This window comes from Schistocerca cancellata, chromosome 3, assembly GCF_023864275.1.
Source record: "Schistocerca cancellata isolate TAMUIC-IGC-003103 chromosome 3, iqSchCanc2.1, whole genome shotgun sequence".
In the NCBI taxonomy this organism is placed as follows: domain Eukaryota; kingdom Metazoa; phylum Arthropoda; class Insecta; order Orthoptera; family Acrididae; genus Schistocerca; species Schistocerca cancellata.
Window position 1 is genome coordinate 627,251,565 of NC_064628.1, and position 26,889 is coordinate 627,278,453.

Sequence of the window (26,889 nt, forward strand, 5' to 3'; positions counted from 1 at the left end):
ACTTCCCTTCTTGAGAGCCTTCCTGGCACAAAGTAACAATGCGGACGCGATCCAACTGTGGTATTGACGTCTAGGCGTGGTTGAACTACAGACAACACGAGCTGTGTACTTCCTTCCTGGTGCAATGACTGGAAATGATCGGCTGTCGGACCCCTTTCATCTATCAGGCGCTGCTCATGCATGGTTGTTTATATCTTTGGGCGAGTTTAGTGACATCTCTGAACAGTCAAAGGGACTGTGTCTGTGATACAATATCCACATTCAACGTCTATCTTCAGGAGTCCTGGGAACCGGGGTGATGCAAAAATTTTTTTGATATGTGTATTTAAAATGTGTTTTAAGCTGATATATTTTATTTCGAACTTACAGTATGTGGTTCAATATGGCCCCTAAAAAGAAAGCTACCGATAAGGGCCCAAAATTTTCGTGACTTGTGCTGCCATCTGGAAAGTAGGAGTAGTAGATCTTTGGACCACTAGGTGGCGAGAGCTGCATATCTGATGAGTCAGTGTGCGGAGTGACATTCAGCTGGGAGGACGTGTTGTGTGTCCACAGCGATTTCCGTAATAGTCTGTGTTTGGTGTGTGGCGATTTTACGATGGATCCGCGAACAGAACAGCGCGTGTGTATCAAAGTCTGTGCTTATCTCGGAAAAAGTGCTACGGAGATCCTTGCAATGATTCAACAAGTGTTTGGGGGACAGAGCATGAGCCATACGCATGTGTTTCAGTGGCATGCTCGGGTCAGGGCTGGCCATACAGACGTCGAAGATAATGCTCGCACTGGAAGGCCCGTTAGCCAAACTCCAACAGTTGGTTTGTGCAGATAGGACGTCGAACCATTCAAGACCTTGCGGATGAAGTGGGTATTGGTTATGGGACATGTCAACGAAGGTTGACTGATGAATTGGGCATGCACCGTGTCGCTGCAAAATTTGTGACAAGGATCTTGACTGCCGATCAGAAGGCACAGCGTGCTGAAGTGTGCACGAACCTTTGTCAGACCGCATCTGATGATCCAACCTTCTTGTCACAGATTATGACCGGCTCCGAGAGCTGGATTTACGGTTATGACCCAGAGACGAAGCAACAATCGTCCCAGTGGAAGAGCCCGGGTTCTCCCAGACACGAAAAAGCGAGACAGGTGAAGAGCAAAGTGAAGAGCTTGATCATCGTTTTCTTTGATACCAATGGAATTGTGCACAAAGAATTAGTCCCACCCAACCGGACAGTGAATTCCGCGTACTAGTGTGACGTTTTGCGACGGCTCCGTGAAAACTTGCGGCGACGTCGGCATCACGACAACGCGCCCTGTCACACGTCCTTGCTCACCAAGGCCCTTTTGGCAAAAAACAACATGGCGGTTGTATCCCACCCACCGTACTCACCAGATTTGGCACCTTGTGACTTCGCGGTATTCACAAAACTGAAACTCAAGTTGAAAGGCCGTCGGTTCGACACTGTAGTGAGGACTCAAGAAGCATCGCTGGCGGTGATAAACACCCTCAAGGAACAGGACTTCCAGAAAACGTTTGACCAGTGGCAGGAACGCTAGGACCGGTGTGTACATGCGAATGGAAACTACTTCGAAGGTGATGGTGACCATTAGCCCAAAGGTAAGGTTTTCAACAGATGGCAGCACCAATGCCGAAAAAATGGCTCTGAGCACTATGGGACTTAACAGCTGTGGTCATCAGTCCCCTAGAACTTAGAACTACTTAAACCTAACCAACCTAAGGACATCACACACATCCATGCCCGAGGCAGGATTCGAACCTGTGACCGTAGCAGTCGCACGGTTCCGGACTGCGCGCCTAGAACCGCGAGACCACCGCGGCCGGCCCCAGTGCCGAATATTTTGGATAGCACCTCGTATGTGTAAAACATGAAAATTGTACGGTTATCCCTACAACACTATCAAAAAAGTTTTTGTAGGGCAATGAAGACACTGAACGTTTATAAATGCTAAAATTGTTTACGTGGTGGTCAAAATTCAGAAAATGTTATGGGTTGAGTTTAAGGCTTCCAGAAAATCAGGACAAGCTATTGAAAAATGTGGAGGGTTTACTGAAGGTTCCTGATGCACCTCAGGAGTCAACAAAGCAACAGAACAGGAGAAAAAAGGATTCATTGGCCAAATGCCTCAATCTAGCTGAAAGATACCAAGATTGCACTGCATCAGCATCCAGTTCCATGATTGTGAACAATGCACCAAAAGCTGCAGCCAGCTCGTCTAAACAGCAATGTCCAGGCAAATGAAAGGTGATGATTGGACTTAGTGAGTCTGCTTGAAGACTTACTCATTTCATGTGAAGAAAAAAAGTGCTGCATCGTGGACACAATGCTCTTTTTGCGTAACACCCTACCATGACAGCTGCCAAAAACAATCGACAAAGGAAGCTGTCTAAACGTATGACAGTTGTGGTCATTCCAGTTCTCTAGATGAGGAGTGATGCAGTAGTGTGAATGGAAATTTTGTCTTGCGAAATTACCTTGCCACCACTACAGAATTTCCTTACCTATTACAGAATTATGCCTTTTACATCTACATAAATACTCCGCAAGTCACCGTATGGTGCGTGGCGGAGGGTACCCTGTGACACTACTTGTCACTTCCTTTCCTGTTCTACTTGCAAATAGAGCGAGGCAAAACTGACTATGTTGCTCTGTATGAGCCCTAATTTCTCGTATCTTACCTCCGTGGTGCTTACGCCTGGATTGGTGGCAATAGAATCGTTCGGCACTCAGGTTCAAATGGCGATTCTCTAAATTTTCTCAATATGTTTCTCGAAGAGAACGTCGCCTTCCCTCCAGGGGCTGGCAGTTCCAAAAGCTTCTCCGTAACCCTTACGTGACGTTCGAACCTGCCAGTAACAAATCTTGCAGCCCGCCTCTGAATTGCTTCGATGTCTTCCTTCAATCCGGCCTGGTGCGGATCCCAAACACTCGAGCAGTATTCAACAGCAGGTCGCACCAGCTTCTACATGCGGTGTCCTTTACAGGTAAACCATTCTTTCCTAAAATTCTCCCAACAAACCGACGTCGGTCATTCGCCTTCCCTACCACAGTTCTCACATGCTCGTTCCGCCTCATACCGCATTGCAACATTACGCTCAGACATTTACACGACTTGACTGTGTCAAGCAGGACACTATTGGTACTGTATGGCAATATTACAGGTTTGATCTTCCTACTCATCAGCATTAACCTACATTTTTACACATTTAGGCCAAGGTGCCATTCATCACACCAACAAGAAATTTTGTCTATGTCGTCTTGTATCTTCCTACAGACACTCAACTTCGACAACTTACGGTACTCCAGAGCATCATCAGCAAACAACCGCAGATTTCTGCCCATCCTGTCCGCCAAATCATTTATGTACACAGAGACCAACGGCGATCCTACCACACTTCCCTGCGGTACTCCAGACGATACCCTTCTCTCTGATGAACACTTGCCGCCGAGGACAACATACTGGGTTCTATAATTTAAGACGTCTTCGAGCCACTCACACACCTGTGAACTTATTCCATATGATCGCACCTTCGTTAACAGCCTGCACTGGGGCACTGTGTCAAATGCTTTCCGGAAATCTAGAAATATGGAATCTGCCTATTGCACTTTATCCATTGTTCGCAGTATATCATGTGAGAAAAGAGAAAGCTGAGTTTCACCCGGGCGATGCTTTCTAAAACCGTGCTGATTTGTGAAAATTAGCTTCGCACTCTCAAGAAACTTTATTATACTCGAACTGAGAATATGTTAAAGGTTTCTGCAGCAAACAGAAGTTAGGGATATTGACCTGTAATTTTACGGGTCCGTTCTTTTACCGCTCTTATATATTGGAGTCGCCTGCGCTTTTTACTGTCGCTTGGGACTTAGAGCTGAGCGAGAGATTCACGATAAATGCAAGCTAGGTTACAGGCCAATGCTGTAGAGTACTCTTTGTAAAATCGAACTGGGATTCCATCCGGACCTGGTGATTTATTTACTTTCAAATCTTTCAGTTGTTTCTCCACGCCTGGGATGCTTATTACTGTGTCGTCCATACACGAGTCTGTTCGTTGGCCAAATGACGGTATGTTTGTACAATTCTCCAGTGTGAACGATTTCTTGAAAACGAAATTTAAAACTTCGGCTTTCGTTTTACTATCTTCAACTGCCACACCAGAGTGGTCAACATGGGACTGAATGAAAGCCTTAGACCAGCTTAGTGATTTTGTGTAAGACCAAAATTTTCTCGGGTTCTTTGGCAGATATTTTGCTAAGGTGTGACGGTGGTAGTTGTATGCTTCGCGCATAGATCTTTTCATAGACGCACGAATCTCTGCTAACCTTCACTTCTCGTCATTTGTGCGTTCCCTTTTAAATCGAGAGTCCAACAGCCTCTGCTGCCTCAGCATCCGCCGAATTTCATTATTAAACTATGATGGGTCTTTTCCGTCCTTTATCTACTTACTAGGCACATAACCCCTCCCCCCCCCCCCCCCCCTATGAGCCATGGACCTTGCCGTTGGTGGGGAGGCTTGCGTGTCTCAACGATACAGATAGCCGTACCGTAGGTGCAACCACAACGGAGGGGTATCTGTTGAGAGGCCAGACAAACATGTGGTTCCTGAAGAGGGGCAGCAGCCTTTTCAGTAGTTGCAGGGGCAACAGTCTGGATGATTGACTGATCTGGCCTTGTAACATTAACCAAAACGGCCTTGCTGTTGTGGTACTGTGAACGGCTGAAAGCAAGGGGAAACTACAGCCGTAATTTTTCCCGAGGGCATGCAGCTTTACTGTAGGGAGCTGCATCAAACTAGTCTCAGGACTGAAGACCACAACAACAACAACAGGCACATAACTCTCCAGACACGATATACAATCTGCTTAAACTTTGCCCTTAATTCCTCTACATCAATCTTACTGGAACTAAGCGATGTCAGTTCACTATCGAAGTGAGATGCTAATAACTGTTTATCTGCTCTAGCTAGCAGAAACACTATCCAAACCTTATTTACTGATTTATTAACTTTCGTAATTATACTTGCTATAATGACATCATGATCGCTAATACCCGTTTCTATACTGACACTGTCGATCAAGTCCGGCTACAAGGTCTAAGATATTTCCATTGCGTGCGTTCAAATGTTCAAATGTGTGTGAAATCTTATGGAACTTAACTGCTAAGGTCATCAGTCCCTAAGCTTACACACTACTTAACCTAAATTATCCTAAGGACAAACACACACACCCATGCCCGAGGGAGGACTCGAACCTCCGCCGGGACCGGCCCATCTCATGTGGCTGCCGAGCTAGCTGCTCAAGATAATTTTCAGAAAGCGTGTTCAAAAGTATTTCGTAAGACTGTCTGTCTGTATCCCTCGCAATGAATACTTAGACATCCCAGTCTATACTCGGTAGGTTGAAGTCACCTCCAACTAGTACTGCACGATCTGGGTATTTTCGCCCTATTGACCGTAGACTTTCTGTGAATGACTCTAGAACTGTCACAGCAGAAACTGGTGGCCGGTAAAAACATCCAGCAATTAGCGTGGTTTCACTTACACTTGTTATACGCGACCAGATGACTTCACTGTCACACTCAACTTCGACCTCAATAGAGACAATATTTTAGCCAACTGCAATGAAACTCCCCCTCCTGTGCCCTGTAATCTCTTTCCGATATACGTTCCACGAGTCGCTATATATCTCAGAGCTCTCCACTTCGGGTTTCAGCCAGCTCTCGTCTCAAGAATAATTTAAGCGCGAGATCTTTCCTGGAGGCCAGTAAATTCGGGACCTGTATTACGAATGGTTTACTGATAAAATTGTGACAGCCGAAGTGTCTTTATTCTGAATGCCGTTTGACTTTCCTTACTGCATATCGACTGGCGAGTATTCACCAGAGCACCTGAAACTACTGCCTAGCCTAAGAAACCTTCATGTGACTCCACAAGTGTTCTCCTACCTGAGCAACTGCTTCCTTTGTGTAGTGCACCCTGACATATGAAGGGGAGACCTGAAAATTCCCACATGACAACACAGGTCTAGAAATCTGCAGCCAAGACCGTCACAGTCGACGAAGCCTTCGGTTGAAACCCTCCACTCTGCTCCAAACCAAAGGACACTGATCACCTCTATGGAGGATGCTGCAAACTGCGAGCCCTGCTTGCACCCCACAGACGAGACCAGCAGTCTTCACCACCTCCGCCAGCCGCCTTTACGACCTGAGGATCGCCACAGAACCCATGCGACGGGCGTAGTTGGTGCCGAAGTTAGCGACAACATGCAGACTACTGCTCCTGCACGCTCGATAGCCACAGGCAAGGCCGCCTCAACATCTCGGATAAGGCCCTCCGAGTGCACACTGGCTTTCTATCCAGCCCTGAACGCTATTTGCCTAAGGATCTCCATAACGTGCCTGACATTGGAGCTCCCAATAGTAAGTAAACCCCTACCCTCCCCCGTGTGACTGCTCGGACCTTGCTGTAGGAGTGGTCAGCTGTCCACTACAGGGCGAATGGGCGAAGCCAGGCGGCCAGTCTCCACATTGGCTCTCCGCCTCGAGCGAAGCGAACGCCTTACCAGCCGCCACTCACCTGCTGTGGGGTGGATACCACAGTCTAACTGCCTTAAAAGTTGTTACTGTTTGACAGATGGAACGACACTAGCCCTCCAAGCGGCGAGTAAGATGAACGTCAGACGTGTCGTAAACATAATGTTTGTTTTGCATCCATTTCCTACGTAATTTACGAAATATTTGAGTTATTTTCTTTCTTCTAAGGATTTGTGTAGTATCAGAAGGCATATATGTTTCTAAAAATGATTCTAAAATAAGCGCAAGTATGGACAAAAACCGTGAATTGAGTGGCAAGCTGCAACACATTTGTGAAGAAACACTTCTGACATTGGATAGAACTGGAGTTTACCACGTTGATATCAAAAGAATATAAACACACAGATTCACACGTAAGAAGCACATACATGTACCTCTACATGCAAAAGCGATCGACACCCCATTTATCGTTTTGTAGGCCTACTGTGTTTGTCATTGTTGTCGCCTGTTGCCACAAGTACGACCTTCATCTTTATATTAGTCTAAATGGGACAAGCAACTGCCAAATAGAGGGAGAAATATGTTGAAAACATACTTTAGATGGATCAGCTTATTACATTAAATTTCACGCAAAACCAAATATTTGAATATTTTCAAACAATCTGTCAGTGAACAAGGTGCTAACAAAATAATGTCATCACACGAAGGAAGCAAGGAAAATTAAGTGACTAAGTGTTTGTCATTGTTGTCGCCTGTTGCCACAAGTACGACCTTCATCTTTATATTAGTCTAAATGGGACAAGCAACTGCCAAATAGAGGGAGAAATATGTTGAAAACATACTTTAGATGGATCAGCTTATTACATTAAATTTCACGCAAAACCAAATATTTGAATATTTTCAAACAATCTGTCAGTGAACAAGGTGCTAACAAAATAATGTCATCACACGAAGGAAGCAAGGAAAATTAAGTGACTAACAACAGAAGTGAATAAAATGCATACCAAACGCTTTTGTAAGACACGAATAACTCCACTTAATCTAACCACTTCATCGTCAAAGCATGTCTGTGTTGACGACTCACACGAATTTGGCACTGATACATGGAGAGTTGAACTGGCTGCTTCTGTGTCATAGGACTGTTTTACAGCTTTAGATGGATTGTCGAATCTTTGTGGCAGTTTCCTCTTCATCGCCAGTTGAAGTGGCTTATTTGGGATGTCAAACAGTGTGGGTACTGCATTCTACACGAGTATATTATTGTCTGCGTTCATGAACTGGTTTTGTTCGAAATGTAGCGAACAAAACCTAATATTATTATACAGGTAAACTGGGTCATTTTTCATAAGGTCTTCTCGTCTGCTACTAACTAACCATTTTCTGCTCCTAAAACTAAACATTAATCATTAATACACATATAGTTTGCAAGTGAATCCTGGCGATACAGTTTAGTAACATGATGGTATATACCTCTCAGGATCCTTAGGAAACGTAAAAAAGACAGCTGTGGTGTCTTCTTCCTGTTGTTGATGCAATTTATTGCGCTACAAACGCTCCAGCTTGTAAAAACCATTGCAGAAATCAAAATAAACAACCACTATTCGCTTTCACGATCGCGCCGAAGTCACAGTTTAAGTTACTGGCCGCTTGGGGCGCTGCTGGTGCTGTAGGCAACAAAATCGAGGCGAAGTGTCGTGACTGTTATGTTAGACTGTGGCTGTACTACGAGGTGCCTTGGAAGCAGAGCCCGTCGGCAAAACAAGCGACACGTGAGGTGTCCCATGTGACGCGCCAGATACTTCCCTACCACTACACTCCGATGCAGCAGCCTGGAGGTGATTGGCCGTAGCCAAAAGCACATTCGCTGTTCGCGAACTGCGGCCAGCCAGTGTTGCCAATTTAGCGACTTTGTCGCTAGAAATGGCGACTTTTGCCTTCGTCTTAGCGGCAAAAAAAAAAAAAAAAAAAAATACTTTTTAGCCACAAAAATTATTTAGCAACTTATCTGGCGACTTTTGGTGTACTGACGACTTTTGAAGTACAAATCAAAACTATTTTGGGCCAGTATTTTCATTAACAAAACTAAGATTTTAACTATAGAATGGGTACTACACTGACTTTGTTCTAGATTTACTAAGTTAAATTAACTTCTTAGCAGATCATGTAGCATTGTTCAGCATTTAGTAAACCTGAATGTGGGAATTGCCTACAGAGCAAGAAAACCTTGACTATAGAACAATTCATTATTTGTTACCAATTAGCCTGTTATCGTCGATAGCGTATCGATCTATAATTCTTCAACTTTTGAACTCCCTTTATTTTTCGAATTGACAAAAAACATACGTAATATTAAGTATAATAAAATACATTTCTGTCCAGCAACCTCTAATTTTTCGAAATGTTAACTCGCAGTCAAATTATTACCACATGCAGAGTGGTAACGCAAGAACAATTCGGTGGGGGTATCTCAGATGTTATTACGTTTTAAACAATGAACAATAGGAGTGATATCGTGTTACCGAGTGAGTGTATTGTTTCATGCCCTCTAGTCAGCCTGAGTTTTAATGTATTTTCAGTGATTATAAATTGGTGAAATTTATGTTGCGGTGGCTTACATAATGGATTTACCGCAGAAGAAGAAGCAGTACGCTCAAAAATATCGGGATGCGTGGGAAGGAGAACCTGAATTCAATGGGTGGCTGAAACCAGTCGTTGGAGACATATCCAAGACAAGATGTCAAGTATGTGCAACAGAGTTTTATGCTAAATTGTGTGATATTAGAAAGAATTCGAGAACTATTAAGCATAAACAAAACATTGATTAAAAAAAACACAAACCACCTTACCTGTGAAAATTGTTCCGAAAACTATAGTTAGGATAGCAAGCAGAGCGGAAGGCGCCCTTTCTTTGTTTATTGCTAAACATTGTTCTATTTTAGCTGTAGGAATACTGTGCAAGAAGGTGTTTTCCGGTGATGAGGGCGCTAAAAACAAGCAATTACATCGTACAAAGTGCACTAACATTATAACTGAAGTTTTGGCTCCATATTTTACACAATCATTGGTTGAAGATATAGGTAACCAAAAATACAGTGTACTAATAGATAAATCCACAGATATATCAATATCTAAAATGCTAGGTATCGTTATACGGTACTATAGCGTAAACAACAAAACCATTAGATCAGCATTTCTCAAACTCGCTGTAGTAGAAACTGCAGATGCAAGAAATCTGGCTGCTGTTCTTGTGAATTCTTTGAAAGATCTCAAACTTCCAATCGCTAATATCGTAGAAATTGTCACAGATAATGCTTCTGCAATGGTTGAAATAAACAATGGGCTTTTCGAACAACTCAAGAGAGAATATGGTTTGAAGCATTTGGTATTGATCCGTTGCATTTGTAACTCTCTTCAGCTTGCAGTTTCGCACGCCTCAGTGAATACCATACCTAGAAACATAGAGTTTCTTGTACGGGAAACCTACAGTTGGTTCTCCACTTCACGCAAAAGGCAAGAGGAATATAAAAAGGTTTATGAGACAATAAATTGTGGAAAACAGCCATTAAAAATTTTGAAGGTCTGTGCAACACGTTGGCTTTCAATTGAACCAGCAATACGATGAATTCTGGAGCAGTGGGAAGAACTAAAGCTACATCTTTCACTTGCCATGGTTCAAGACAACTGTTACACTGCCGATCTTTTGTACAAGACGTATTGTGACGACTCAAATCATCTTTACATGTTTTACCTCAAACATGCTTTAAAAGACGTACAAATAGCAATAAAAGCTTTTGAAGGAGAAGACAATGACCCCACTAAATTACTAGATACACTTGTATTTCTCATGCAGTCACTCGGACAAAACATAGTTTTTCCAACTGTTGATTTGTTGACAATACCAGTTCCAATGTATGTACGAAAATTCGAACCTTGGCTTTATGTTTGAACAGAAATTGTCTGAGTCAAGTTTCTCTGAAGAAAATAAAGTTTACTTGAAGTAGAGATGCATTCAGTTTAGTCTGAAACTCATAAAAGAAATTCAACAAAGACTGACAAGTAACGCTACGATCCTGAAAAAAAGTCAATACTAAATGTTGAAGAAACACTAAAAGTGAATAAAAATAATGCTGTAGCGGATGTAGCCAAAGAATTGGGTTTTCGTGGCGATTACATAGATGTAAGCTGCAAGAATGGCTTAATATCAACTTCATTAGGTGGAATAACACTACTAACACTATTCGATTTTGGAGTGAGGTTTTGCAGTATAAAAATGCCGCAGGAGAGAATCCTTTTTCTTTGATTTCACAGCTAGCAATGACTGTTCTATGCCTACCGCATTCAAATGCAGAAGTAGATGAATATTCAGTTCTATGAACATTATAAAAACTAAACAACGCAACAGATTATCGTTAAAGACAATTAATGCTTTGATCATATTAAGAGACCAGCTGAAGAAACAAAATAAATATTGTGCATCTTTTGACATACCGTCAGACGTATTGGAGCTTATTGGAACGAACAAAAGTTATTCTTTTGCGACAAAACCAGTCGAACTGCAACATCATCTTTTGAGCGACGTTCAACCTTCTACAACAACTACAGTTCTGTCAGAGCATGAAACAGAAGAGTTATTCGATCTTCTTAGTGACGACGATGAATAGCTCACATACCGGTATGTATATATTTTGTAACCTAATTTGAGTTCTTGCTTTCTTTTGTTACAAATATAGTTGTATATTTCTAGTATATTTAGTCAAATATACTTTCGGATCTCCGGGCGGGGACTACTCAAGAGGATGTCCTTATCATGAGAAAGAAAACAGGCGTTCTACGGATCGGAGCGTGGAATGTCAGATTCCTTAATCAGGCAGGTAGGTTAGAAAATTTAAAAAGGGAAATAGATAGGTTAAAGTTAGATATAGTGGGAATTAGTGAAGTTCGGTGGAAGGAGGAACAAGACTTCTGGTCAGGTGACTACAGGGTTATAAACACAAAATCAAATAGGTTTAATAATGAATAGGAAAATAGGAATGCGTGTAAGCTACTACAAACAGCATAGTGAACGCATTATTGTGGCTAAGATAGATACGAAGCCCACGCCTACTACAGTAGTACAAGTTTATATGCCAACTAGCTCTGCAGATGGCGAAGAAATTGAAGAAATCTATGATGAATTAAAAGAAATTATTCAGATTGTGAAGGGAGACGAAAATTTAATAGTCATGGGTGACTGGAATTCGGCAGTAGGAAAAGGGAGAGAAGGAAACGTAGTAGGTGAATATGGATTGGGGCGAAGAAATGAAAGAGGAAGCCGCCTGGTAGAATTTTGCACAGAGCGTAACTTAATCATAGCTAACACTTGGTTCAAGAATCATGAAAGAAGGTTGTATACATGGAAGAAGCCTGGAGATACTGACAGGTTTCAGATAGATTATATAATGGTAAGACAGAGATTTAGGAACCAGGTTTTAAATTGTAAGACATTTCCAGGGGCAGATGTGGATTCTGACCACAATCTATTGGTTATGAACTGAAGATTAAAACTGAAGAAACTGCAAAAAAGTGGGAATTTAAGGAGATGGGACCTGGATGAACTGACTAAACCAGAGGTTTACAGAGTTTCAGGGAGAGCATAAGGGAACAATTGACAGGAATGGGGGAAACAAATACAGTAGAAGAAGAAAGGGTAGCTTTGAGGGATGAAGTAGTGAAGGCAGCAGAGGATCAAGTAGGTAAAAAGACGAGGGCTAGTAGAAATCCTTGGGTGACAGAAGAAATACTGAATTTAATTGATGAAAGGAGACAATATAAAAATGTAGTAAATGAAGCAGGCAAAAAGGAATACAAACGTCTCAAAAATGAGATCGACAGGAAGTGCAAAATGGCTAAGCAGGCATGGCTAGAGGACAAATGCAAGGATGTAGAGGTTTATCCCACTAGGGGTAAGATAGATACAGTCTACAGGAAAATTAAAGAGACCTTTGGAGAAAAGAGAACCACTAGTATGAATATCAAAAGTTCAGATGGAAACCCACTTCTAAGCAAAGAAGGGAAGGCAGAAAGGTGGAAGGAGTATATAGAGGGTCTATACAAGGGCGATGTACTTGAGGACAATATTATGGAAATGGAAGAGGATGTAGATGAAGATGAAATGGGAGATATAAAACTGCGTGAAGAGTTTGACAGAACATTGAAAGACCTGAGTCGGAACAAGACCCCGGGAATAGACAACATTCCATTAGAACTACTGACAGCCTTGGGAGAGCCAGTCCTGACGAAACTCTATCATCTGGTGAGCAAGATGTATGAAACAGGCGAAATACCCTCAGACTTCAAGAAGAATATAATAATTCCAATCCCAAAGAAAGCAGGTGTTGACAAACGTGAAAATTACTGAACTATCAGTTTAATAAGTCACGGCTGCAAAATACTGACGCGGATTCGTTACAGACGAATGGAAAAACTAGTAGAAGCCGACATCGGGCAAGATCAGTTTGGATTCCGTAGAAATGTTGGAACACGTGAGGCAATACTGACCCTACGACTTATCTTAGAAGCTAGATTAACAAAAGGAAAACCTACGTTTCTAGCATTTGTAGACTTGGAGAAAGATTTTGACAATGTTGACTGGAATATGCTCTTTCAAATTCTGGAGGTGGCAGGGGTAAAATACAGGTAGCGGAAGGCTATTTACAATTTGTACAGAAACCAGATGGCAGTTATAAGAGTCGAGGGACATGAAAGAGAAGCAGTGGTTGGGAAGGGAGTGAGACAGGGTTGTAGCCTCTCCCCGATGTTATTCAATCTGTATATTGAGCAAGCAGTAAAGGATACAAAAGAAAAATTCGCAGTAGGTATTAAAATCCATGGAGAAGAAATATAAACTTTGAGGTTCGCCGATGACATTGTAATTCTGTCAGAGACAGCAAAGGACTTGGAGCAGCAGTTGAATGGAATGGACAGTGTCTTGAAAGGAGGGTATGAGATGAACATCAACAAAAGCAAAACGAGGATAATGGAATGTAGTCGAATTAAGTCGGGTGATGCTGAGGGAATTAGATTAGGAAATGAAACACTTCAAGTAGTAAAGGAATCTTGCTATTTGGGGAGAAAAATAACTGATGATGGTCGAAGTAGAGAGGATATAAAATATAGACTAGCAATGGCAAGGAAAGCGTTTCTGAAGAAGAGAAATTTGTTAACATCGAGTATAGATTTAAGTGTCAGGAAGTCATTTCTGAAAGTATTTGTATGGAGTGTAGCCATGTATGGAAGTGAAACATGGACGGTAAATAGTTTGGACAAGAAGAAAATAGAAACTTTTGAAATGTGGTGCTACAGAAGAATGCTGAAGATTAGATGGGTTGATCACATAACTAATGAGGAGGTGTTGAATAGGATTGGGGTAAAGAGAAGTTTGTGGCACAACTTGACTAGAAGAAGGGATCGGTTGGTAGGACATGTGTTGAGGCATCAAGAGATCAACAATTTAGTATTGGAGGGCAGTGTGGAGGGTAAAAATCGTAGAGGGAGACCAAGAGATGAATACACTAAGCAAATTCAGAAGGATGTAAGTTGCAGTAGGTACTGGGAGATGATGAAGCTTGCACAGGATAGAGTAGCATGGAGAGCTGCATCAAACCAGTCTCAGGACTGAAGACCACAACAACAACAATAACATACTAGAAATATACAACAATTCATGTGTTGCGTCAATTATGATAACATGTTTAATTATACGTTAGCGTATTTTATATGTATGTTGTTGCAAGCGATGTGTCATTTAATTAAGAGAATATAGCAGTTACGTATGAGACAATTTTTATTAATATTTTATGACCCCCCCCCTCACTGGCTTATTGCACCATTCACAGCACGAAATTTTCAGTACACCCCTAGTAAAATCAGTTTTAGCGACTTTCTAGCGACTTTTGATATTGAATCTAGCGACTCGGGTTTTTTAGTGTTGGCAACACTGCGGTCAGCTCCTCCTGCGTCCGCACACAGCACGCACACATCCTAGCCGTCCTAGCAAGACTAACTGCAGATATGAACTATAAAAGAAGAAAATTCTGGCTACCCAACTTCTTACCCTCCTGATATGTCACCAATGGACACTGGAGCGTTAATGAGCTACGTAGCTGGCTGTTCAGCGAGCAACTATTGTGCTATAGACTGAATGAATTTACACTTACAAAAACGCGAGACTGAAGCTTTTAAACAGAGAAACATGCATTCCTGTGCATGCTTCAAGTTTATCCACAGTTATGTACTATGGCAGACTGTAACACGTTTATAAAATGTGGCTCACACAGATAGTCACTTAATAAAATTAATTACAACAATTTTTGTTAATTGTCTTTAAAAAACCATGTGGTTGAAAATACTGCCAAGTTACGTTACCTTACCGCTGCTGCATGTAGGAGGTCTACCACTGTCGTCTTAAAAAACTTCCCCTGTAAAATCTGAAATACTCTGGGAGGGTATTTTAAAATGTTTATAGCTTCATAGTGATGCTTCATCGTTGCATTTGAGTACTTCACGATGATTGCTAAATATAGGTAACACTGAACGAAAAAATGGCTCTGAGCACCATGGGACTTAATATCTGAGGTCATCAGTCCCCTAGAACTTAGAACTACTTAAACCTAACTAACCTAACGACATCACACACATCCATGCCAGAGGCAGGATTCGAACCTGCGACCGTAGTGGTCGCGCGGTTCCAGACTGAAGCGCCTAGAACCGCTTGGCCACACCGACCGGTACTGAACGAAATATATTGAAAGTTTAGTTATGGAATTAGTCCTCAATATCATTTCTAGCTTCATAGATTTCTCTCCTTCATGAACTTTCTTCCTAAAAGCTTAGCTGGGAGCAAATACTGAATACGTATTGTGCTTGTGGTATGCAATCTGAAGACAAGTTTCATGCAGCTCTTCATGCTAGTCTATGCTGTGCCAGTCTCATCATCTCCTACATCCATCTGTACCTGTTTATTGTATTCGAGTCTCCTCAAATTTTAACTCTCACACTCCCCACCATTACTAAGTTGACCATTTCTTCATGCCTCAGTTTTGTCCTGTCAATTGACCCTTTCTTTTTGTGAAGTTGTTCCACAAATTTCTGTTTTGCCAGTTCGATTCAGTGCCTCCTCTCTAGCTGTTCATCTACCCATCTGATTGTTTTGTAGCAACGCATGTCAATAACTTGTATTCTGCTCTTCGCTGAATAGGGAGTCTATTGGAGTCGCTGAACACTAAGCTACGAAGAACTCGAAAGGTTAGTGGATGTACAACCAACACAACTCAGTAGTTCCAGTGAAAAAAAAACTAAGTACATCATTTTTTGACCGCTTTATTTTCTTTTCACCTGACTAACGTTGCCACTTTAACTGTATAAACTACTGCTGGACGGCAGATGATCATTTGCCTCCTTTTTTGGAGCAAACACTAGCTACTGATGTAAGTAAATAATGATTGCTATGCCTTGTTCTAAGGCTAAGTAAGTAATGAATGCTACGTCTTGTTCTAAGATCAGTTAGGCGCAGCTTCTTCCACGAAGTTGGGAATCGTCTTTCAGCGGCGTTGTGAAAGAGTAATGTACACATTAAAGTAACAAAGAGGTAATGTTGCAATATGTCGATATGAGTGAACTTGCATCTGCGAGTGAGATCAGCTGAAGGTGTGGCTGTGAACATTACCTCCCAATACATTGCATCCTATCCACATACCGCTCAAGTAGCATCATACGAGTAACAAGGATTTTCAAGTCCAGTTACAGTTCTTATGAGACACAGTTTTGCACCTCTGATTGTTCGAAGCAAGGGGATGTTTTCCATGTTTGAAACATAAATGCTGGACAGTGTTGAATCTTTCTGTCGCATGTTTTGGCGTGTATGGGGATTTACCAGAGTGAACACCTGCTTAGAACAGATTGTGAAATTCCAGCCAGAGCTGCTGTATACAGATTTTATTTCAATGTCACCTAGCTGCAAGCAATCCAGTCCAGGTGGAAGGAGCTTAGCTTTGTAGGTAAACTGGTCTCCCTGGAGGAAAGAAAGAAGGAAAGCTCGCTGCATCATATCTTTGTCTGTGCCTGCACATATATAAAAGAAAGCAAGAACGTTCAACACCAGGTGGTTGAGCGCTGCCTATTGTACTGAGCTGGGGCTGAAGGATTAGCCACGCTGTTATGCTGGAGGGCCTTAAATGCACACTAAACAGCCAGAACATCATGATCACCGCCCGAGGTAGCCACGCGGTCTTAGGCGACTTGTCGCGGTCCATGCGGCTCCCCACGTCGGAGGTTCGAGTCCTTCCTCGGGCATGGGTGTGTGTGTTGTCCATAGCGTAAGTCGGTTTAAGTTAGATTAAGTAGTGTGTAAGCTTAGGGATCGATGATCTCAGAAGTTTGGTCCCATAAGACCTTACCACAAATTTAATTCATCATGACCACTTACACAATAGGCGGCATGTGCGCCTGTGGCATGGATAACAGCGGCGACGCGTCGTGACATGGAAGCAATGACGTCATGGTAGGTCGCTGGAGGGAGTTGTACCACATCTGAACACACAATTCACCTGATAATATTCTTCTCGGGTGTGCAGCCGGATCATAACGTCATCTCGACACAATATTTCAGCGGTCCAACTGGCCGCCATCTTCAGGTGAGAGTGCTGGTACACGATCTCGCCGGAACTGACTTCTCAGTGCAAGCGGCGGCCCCTATGTATAAGCTGCAGAAGGCCCACAACGCGTGCGCGAGAAGGTGCCGTAACTGCCCTCTAGCGCAAGTAAACATACCGCGCCGCCAGTGGTGGAAACAGGCTAAATCGAGATATCGCTATCAAAAATTAAAAATTACTTCGCCAATCGAAACACAGACCGTTGTTTTTTAATGTCTGATTACACCTGGTTCCAAGTCTTACTTAAAAGGTAACCCTTGTATCTATTAATAAGATTATCAGATAAACGAATCTCTATGGATTCTTTTAAAACACAGTCCCAATAGAGAGATGCAGGGGCAACCATTTGTGTCTCGTCATACAGCATTCTGTGTCCCTTGGTGAGACAGTGCTCCGCCACTGCAGATTTCTCAGACTGAAGCAACCGTGTGTGCCGCTGGTGTTCAACACATCGGTCCTGAATGGTCCGGATTGTCTGACCAATATAAGCTTTCCCACAGTGGCAAGGGATCTTATACACACTGAGCTTCCTCAAACCCAAGTCATCCTTAACGTGGCCGAGCGGTTCTAGGCGCTACAGTCTGGAACCGCACGACCGCTGCGGTCGCAGGTTCGAATCCTGCCTCGCGCATGGATGTGTGTGGTGTCCTTAGGTTAGTTAGGTTTAAGTAGTTCTAAGTTCTAGGGGACTGATGACCTCAGCAGTTAAGTCCCATAGTGCTCAGAGCCATTTGAACCAAGCCATCCTTAACGGAGCCAAGAAGCGCTCTAATCTTGGCTGGCGGACGAAAAATACTTTTTATATGATATTTTTTTAAAGTTCTTCCTATCTTCGAGGAAATGCTCCCTGCAAAAGGTAGAAAACACCGATTTGCAGGTATCTTCTAGTGTTTCAGGCGAAGGTCCAAACTGGAAAACACGTCGGACCTGTTTATTTGTATATCCATTCTGCTTGAACACAACCTTGAAATGGTCCATTTCTTGTGTCAAGTTTTCTCCGTCTGAAATGGCATAAGCACCCGCAGGACCCCCGTACGCTGGAACGATGGATGACAGCTAGAAGCATGCAGGTAACGGTCCGTGTGCGTAGGCTTTCGATAAACACTGTGTCCCAGTGTCCCATCATCCTTTCTGTACACCAGAACATCCAGAAACGGAAGCTTTCCATCACTTTCCACCTCCATGGTAAACTTGATGCTAGGATGCAGGGCATTAAAATGATGTAGGAGGCGGTCAAGAGCTTCCCTCCCATGAGGCCACACCGTAAACATATCGTCGACGTACCTTCAGAAACAGGTTGGTTTTAAAGACGCCATCTACAGCGCCATGTTCTCAAAATCCTCCATAAAAAGATTGGCGACTATTGGGGACAATGGGCTCCCCATAGCCACTCCGTCAGTCTGTTCAAAATATTTGTCATTGAATAAAAAGTACGTCGACGTCAGCACATGGCGACAAAGCTTGGTTGTTTCCTCAGCCAGTTTCTCACCAATTAATTGCAAGGATTCTTCCAGAGGAACCCGGGTAAAAAGCGACACGACATCAAAGCTCAAAAGCAAATCCCAGGGACTAAGAGACAAGGACTTCAATCTCTGAATAAACGCCATAAAATTGGGAATGTGATGCTCGCATTTACCGACGTGAGGGCCAAGAACAGATGCTAAATACTTGGCTAGATTGTAGGTAGGAGCACCCAAATTACTCACGATCGGACGAAGCGGGACCTCTAGCTTATGAATCTTGGGTAGACCGTATAATCTCGGCGGAACGGAAGCACCAGGACGAAGTTTTTTTGAGAACGTCGTCAGGTAAAGAACTCTTCTTCAGAAGTGAAAGCGTCTTCCATTTTATCCGTTCAGCTGGGTCGTCCTGCAATCTTCGGTATGCTCAGTCCTCAAGTAAGTGATCCATCTTTCCCAGATAGTCATCACGTGACAGAAGAACCGTTGCGTTGCCTTTGTCCGCTGGTAGAACTATCAGATCTTCGTCTTCTCTAATGGACCGGACGGCTGCCCTTTCGAGAGAGGAGATGTTTCTCCGTGGAGGCGGCGCCGACGCAATGTGTGTGAGACCTCTTGCCTGATCTCTTCAGCTTGGTCCTCAGAAAAGCTGGACACCGCTTGTTCGACTGCGCAAATGAATTCGGTGATAGGCACATTCCTCGGTGTAGGGGCAAAATTCGGGCCTTTCTCCAACACTGACAGCGTGGCGTGTCCAGTTCTTTACTCGTGAGGTTAATCACTGTCCGTCGACGGGTGTCGTCATCAAATATCATGGGTTGAGAACAAAGCCGTTGAAACTTTGAAGACTGTTTCATGACTTCGCTCCTATGCGTCCAATCTGATAGTGCCCAAGAAGAACTATCCACCCATTCCCAGGATGCAGCCGACAGCAACGACGATACCGCCAAGTGCAAGAAAAGTAAATCGGTGGATATGAGATCCAGTTGTCTTCGAGTGAAGCGAATGCGCTCCTTAACGAAGGCGAAACTGGCACGCTTCTTGATATTGTTGGCCGTTTTCGTATCAATAAAATGCACATTTTCACCTGTCCCTGTTGATATATATCAACGCTCGTCAGCAGATGAAGGTATTAATATATAATTCTAATGCGTTTTTAAGTTTCACTTTATTACCTTTCTTTAATTTTACATATACAAAACATTAGCATTAAACTGTCCTTTGTCAAATGGAACAGGCTTTTTTAAGTTAACATAACATGTTAAGAGGTTGACCCTTCAGATATCTGGGCAAACGTTTATGGACCTCTTCTCCTAACAGCTTGAACAGTGGTTTCTGTTGCTGTCACCTTGTTACGATTGGATGCAATATATTCGTTAAAAAACGAAAGATTATGTCATAATTCGTCAGCAATATACGATAAAAATAACTCTATAGGTCAGAAAATGCAGCATCTTGTTAGCAATAACTCAGCTAAAAGCGCGCCTCTATATATTTAAAGTATCTGGATATATTTTTGATGGTCTGTTTCAGATGCCTCAGCTAACGTCACTGACAAGATGCTGCACTTGTCTCCAGCTTCTGAGATAGGAGATTTTTACAATGTATACACTACGCATCAAAATTAAAGAGGCACTTCTTTGCAACCTCGTAATTGTTTCTAATTGCGGAGCAGAAGTTTGAAATTTGTCTCAAAGGTCCGTGCAACATCCCTCTGTAATGGTGCAGAAGCGTGACGCCCCAGGATGTCGCCCTCGGGCTCGGCGAATCTCGAAACAGAAAAAGTTTTGACAAGTGCGGAAACAAAGACTATAGTTCAGAAGTTCATGCGAGGCGTAAGGCTGGTTAATGACGTCACTGTTGCAGAAGTGTTTCACTGACGTCCTTTATGCCGCCTCGTGCGGCTTTTTTCATGTCGATTCTGATTGGCACTGTGTCTGAAATGATTCCCTCGGCTGTTGTTGTTGTGGTCTTCAGTCCTGAGACTGGTTTGATGCAGCTCTCCATGCTACCCTATCCTGTGCAGGTTTCTTCATCTCCCAGTACTTAGTGCAACCTACATCCTTCTGAATCTCCTCAGTGTATTCATCTCTTGGTCTCCCTCTACGATTTTTACCCTCCACCCTGCCGTCCAATGCTAAATTTGTGATCCCTTGATGCCTCAGAACAAGTCCTACCAACCGGTTCCTTCTTCTTGTCAAGTTGTGCCACAAACTCCTCTTCTCCCCAATTCTATTCATACATGGCTACACTCCATACAAATACTTTCAGAAACGATTTCCTGACACTTAAATCTATACTCGATGCTAACAAATTCCTCTTCTTCAGAAACGCTTTCCCAGCCATTGCCAGTCTATATTTTATATCCTCTCTCCTTCGACCATCATCAGTTATTTTGCTCCCCAAATAGCAAAACTCATTTACTCATTTAAGTGTCTCATTTCCTAATCTAATTCCCTCAGCATCACCCGACTTAATTCGACTACATTCCATTATCCTCGTTTTGCTTTTGTTGATGTTCATCTTATATCCACCTTTCAAGACACTGTCCATTCCATTCAACTGCTCTTCCAAGTCCTTTGCTGTCTCTGACAGAATTACAATGTCATCGGCGGACCTCAAAGTTTTTATTTCTTCTCCATGGATTTTAATACCTACTGCGAATTTTTCTTTTGTTCCCTTTACTGCTTGCTCAATATACAGATTGAATAACATTGGGGAGAGGCTACAACCCTGTCTTACTCCCTTCCCAACCACTGCTTCCCCTTCGTGCCCCTCGACTCTTATAACTGCCATCTGGTTTCTGTACAAATTGTAAATAGTCTTTCGCTCCCTGTATTTTACCCCTGCCACCCTTAGAATTTGAAAGTGGGTATTCCAGTCAACATTGTCAAAAGCTTTCTCTAAGTCTACAAATGCTAGAAACGTAGGTTTGCCTTTCCTTAATCTTTCTTCTAAGGCAAGTCGTAAGGTCAGTATTGCCTCACGTGTTTCAATATTTCTACGGAATCCAAACTGATCTTCCCCGAGGTCGGCTTCTACCAGTTTTTCTATTCGTCTGTAAAGAATTCGTGTTAGTAATTTGGAGCTGTGTCTTATTAAACTGATAGTTTGGTAATTTTCACATCTGTCAACACCTGCTTTCTTTTGGATTGGAATTATTATGTTCTTCTTGAAGTCTGAGGGTATTTCGCCTGTCTCATACATCTTGCTCACCAGATGGTAGAGATTTGTCAGCACTGGCTCTCCCAGGGCCGTCAGTAGTTCTAATGGAATGTTGTCTACTCCCGGGGCTTTGTTTCGACTCAGGTCTTTCAGTGCTCTGTCAAACTCTTCACGCAGTATCATATCACCACAACGAAACCGTGTATTTTCAATGCTGGACGTTGCGGTTCTGACCACCATCGTATAGGCGTCAGCAGAAGGGTGGGCTGGGGGGGGGGGGTGAGACGAACATTCCCAACGTGTGCCACGTCCACAGTGGCGTTTGGTAGAATTATGGTGAAATTTGGTGCCGATGTGACATCATTAACCAGTCTTAAACCTCACATGAACTTCTGAGCTCTGGCCTTTTTCACACACGTGATGGCATCTTACTGTCTGAGGTATCGCTGAGCCCGAGGGAGACGTTGCAAGGCGCCACATTTTTCACCTCAACAAAGGAAGGTTGTATGCACCCTGGAACCAAATTTCAAACTTCTGAGGAGTAAAAATAAAAAATTAAGGCGGGGTCGCGAAGTTTCAAGTGCATGTAGGCTAAAGTAGTTACACAGACATGAAGAGGCTTGCACGGGATAGCGTAACGTGAAGAGCTGCAGCCGTGCGGAGTGTCTGTGCGGTTAGGGGGGAGGCGGGGGGGGGGCATGTCATGGATTCCGCGGTCCCTCCCATCGGAGATTCGAGTCCTCCCTCGGGCATGGGTGTGAGTGTTGTCCTTAGCGTAGGTTAATTTGAGTTAGTTTAAGTAGTATGTAAGTCTAGGGACAGATGACCCCAGCAGTTTGGTCTCTTAGGTATTCACACACATTTGAACATTTTTTTGAAGACCTGCATGAAACCAGTCTTCAGACTGAAGATTGGGGCACTGAATTCATGTGCCAACGCCAAATCGTTCCTCACCACTCGGAGCCCACCATCATCATTTCATCCCCATCGACGCGCAAGTCGCCGAAGTGGCGTCAAATCGAAAGACTTGCACCAGGCGAACGGTCTACCCGACGGGAGGCCCTCGTCACACGACATTTCATTTCATTTCAGCCCACTCAGTTTAGTCACATTCGCTTTCACAGAGACAAACACTCGCCAGTTATGACAGATCAGACGCACGGCCCCATCCACTCAGCTAAGTAAACATGGCAGTCAGCTGTGTCAATACGGAGCATGAGGACTACTGATGAGCACTGAGCGTGAAAATAGTGCCGCTTCATAACCTTTGTGCATCCGCATGAGTTCTGTATGGCTATTCAAGCCATGGTGGCGGCAGTGCCATTAATAGAAGAAGTGCCTCTCATCTCTGGAAACGTCTGGTGCACTGTGGGAAGTTTAGTCGTCCCCCCTCTCGACGTCGCAGCTGAGAGAACATCACACCATTCAGGCTCATATCTGCAGAACTTTACGCAGAATATCCTAGCGTGGAGATCTCACTCAGACCATTCTTCTGCTTGAAAATTACAACACAAAACTAACAGTTGCATGAAAAGAACTTTGTTCGCAGCTCGTGGTCGTGCGGTAGCGTTCTCGCTTCCCGCGCCCGGGTTCCCGGGTTCGATTCCCGGCGGGGTCAGGGATTTTCTCTGCCTCGTGATGACTGGGTGTTGTGTGATGTCCTTAGGTTAGTTAGGTTTAAGTAGTTCTAAGTTCTAGGGGACTGATGACCATAGATGTTATGTCCCATAGTGCTCAGAGCCATTTGAACCATTTTGAAAAGAACTTTACAGCTTTGAAATTTCATATCTATTATTCATCTAACTTACAGCCGTTGTTTTCCTGTGAGTTTATAGCAAAATACACCGTATACCTAAACAGGCTCAATATGACTTCCAATGGTTATGTGGCATATCTGAAGTCGATTTCCTGCCAAATTTACTGCCGTTTGTCAGCCATGGCGTGTTTAATTGAGTAGTAGGTTCTAGCTCTAAGCTCTGGCAGAGAAGCCAGTAAGGGTGAAACAAACACGGTATACTTCACAAAACCCCAAAAGAAAAAGTTAAGAGGTGTCAGGTCTGGTGAACGCGGGGCCATGCAATTGGCGCATCTTGGTCCATCCACTTACCTAGGATGTTGACACTTAGCAAATCCTGGACGTCAGAGAGGTAGTGTGAGGCTGCGCCATTTTTCACAGAGGCAAACACTCGCCGCTTGTGACAGATCAGGCGCTTGGCGCTTTCTACTGAGCTAAGTAAACATGGCAGCCAGCTGCGTCACAATGCAGCATGAGCCCTACGGATGAGCACTGAGCGTGAAAGTAGTGCCACTTCATAGCCTGCGTAGGCTATGTACGTAGTATTTCGATCATTATCGTCAGTATGGGTGATTAAAAAGTTTTCCAGCAGATCATATACACTGTTCCGATGATGTCGTGGAAAAAGAAAGGTCCGAAACCTTACTCTTGTTCAGTGTGCAAAACAAACAAAATTTGTGGCTATCATGTTCATGATCGAGGGATTTTCATGGATTTTCACTCGCCCAAATCTTACAGTTGTTTTTATTAATTTTATCACTTAAGTGGAAAGCCTACTCATCACTAAAGATAATCTTTCCAAAGAATTCTTAGTCTTCATCTAACCAATGTAGGCCTAAAATTTCCACACAAAAGTCCTTATGAGCATCCTACCAGTGTTTTTTGATTCTTCCACCATTGTAAACTTGTATGGTTTGAGATTCAACCTTTTTTAACACATACCAAATATTCGTATGGTGGATGAACAGCTCTGAAGCAGCATGCTGGGTCGATTTTGAAAGTCTGTTCACAAAGTTTTGTCATACTTGCTCCATGATTTCATCAGACGCATGAGAACAACCTAAGGGCCGCGCGGGAGTAGCCGAGCGGTCTCGGGCGCTGCAGTCATGGACTGTGCGACTGGTCCTAGTGGAGGTTCGAGTCCTTCCTCGGGCATGGGTATGTGTGTGTTTGTCCTTAGGATAATTTAGGTTAAGTAGTGTGTAAGCTTAGGGACTGATGACCTTAGCAGTTAAGTCTCATAAGATTTCACACACATGTGAACATTTTTTTGAACAACCTAAGATTTTGTTATTTCTTACCAAACCTCTACTTTCAATAAAATACTTTCGCCATTATTAAGAACAGGCCTATTGGGAGGATCTTTAGTGTACTCTGCAGGAAAATAATGGCGCACAGTTGCCGCAGACTTCGACTCTTCGAGCCAAAACACACAGCAAGTGCACTCGGGATTGGTAAAGGAAGCCATCTTTGCTGCAACTGCCGCCAGCGCTTGCAGTGGCGCGATTCTGTACTAGCGAACCACGTCATCTGTTTTCCTTCGAGTCGTAACTCGTATGAATAAGTTTGTCCGAATTTCCAAGGTTAGAAAGTCCTTTTCGGTACACCCTATACAGATGATAATTACATTGATGTTTCCAGAAGAGCTTCTGTGAAGTTTGGAAGGTAAGAGACGCGGTACTGGCAGAATTGAGGTTGTGAGGACGGGTCGTGAATCGTGCTTGGGTAGCTCAGTTGGTAGAGCACTTGCCCGCGAAAGGCAAAGGTCACGAGTTCGAGTGTCGGTCCGGAACACAGTTTTAATCTGTCAGGAAGTTTCAATAACATTGGTGGTCTGACGGGCGGTATACTCACATGCTGGACGAGCACGCGCAGGCGGATGCCACCGAGCGAGTAGCGGCGGTCGATGTACATGACGGGCACCCACTCCAAGTCCGGCGGCGACGCCTCCCTTACGTAGCAGCCGACGGCACCGCCGAGCTGGCCGACGTCCGTCGCCGTGGAGTAGCGCTCGCGCAGCAGCACGCAGCGGCGGCCCACGTGGCACACCTGTCAGGCAAACCACCCTTCACTCACTACGCTTACGTGCCACACTTCTTCCGGAAGACGAAAACCGAATTTCGGAAACTGTTTTTCGCTGTCATGCTTACACGTTAAGGCCTAAAGCGGGTTTGCTAGACCTGTCAAATTGTGGTTTTCCCACCGTCCGTTATTTTACACTAATGACGTTTGGTAATCAGCTGTTCCGGTTTTTGGTTTAGTCAGCGCAATGGCTGTTTCTCTTCAGGTAAACATCAAAGGAAAACATCTCTATGCTCAGTGTTAATACACTACTGGCCATTAAAATTGCTACACCAGGAAGAAATGCAGATAATAAACGTGTATTCTTTGGACAAATAAATTATACTAGAACTGACATGTGAATACATTTTCACGCAATTTCGGTGCATAGATCATGAGAAATCAGTACCCAGAACAACCACCTCTGGCCGTAATAACGGCCTTGATGCGCCTGGGCATTGAGTCAAACAGAGCTTGGATGGCGTGTACAGGTACAGCTGCCCAACACGATATCACAGTTCATCAAGAGTAGTGACTGGCGTATTGTGACGAGCCAATTGCTCGGCCACCATTGACCAGACTTTTTCAGTTGGTGAGAGATCTGGAGAAGGTGCTGGCCAGGACAGCAGTCGAACATTTTCTGTATCCAGAAAGGCCCGTACAGGACCTGCAACACGCGGTCGTGCATTTTCCTGCTGAAATGTAGGGTTTCGCAGGGATCGAATGAAGGGTAGAGCCACGGGTCGTAACACATCTGAAATGTAACGTCCACTGTTCAAAGTGCCGTCAATGCGAACAAGAGGTGACCGAAACGTGTAACCAACCATCGCGCCGAGTAATGCGCGGTGTGGCGATGACGAATACACGCTTCCAATGTGCGTTCACCACGATGTCGCCAAACACGGATGCGACCATCATGATGCTGTAAACAGAACCTGGATTCATCCGAAAAAATGTCGTTTTGCCTTTCGTACACCATCGCAGGCGCTCCTGTCTGTGATGCAGAGTCAAGGATAACCGCAGCCAAGGTCTCCGAGCTGATAGTTCATGCTACTGCAAACGTCGTCGAACTGTTCGTGCAGATGGTTGTTGTCTTGCAAACGTCCCCATCTATTGAGTCAGGGATCGAGACGTGGATGCACGATCCGTTACAGCCATGCGGATAAGATGCTTG

The 26,889-nt window shown here is 43.7% G+C and overlaps 1 protein-coding gene across 1 annotated transcript in view; it reads right to left on the reverse strand.

Annotated features, from left to right (window-relative positions):
- Window positions 1–26,889, reverse strand: part of LOC126176470 (probable glutamate receptor) — a 211,571-nt gene that overhangs the window by 139,188 nt on the left and 45,494 nt on the right. Inside the window, exon 4 of the mRNA XM_049923627.1 lies at window positions 25,509–25,703. Within this exon, the coding sequence (XP_049779584.1) occupies window positions 25,509–25,703 (195 nt within the window). The remainder of the gene's footprint in view (window positions 1–25,508; window positions 25,704–26,889) is intronic.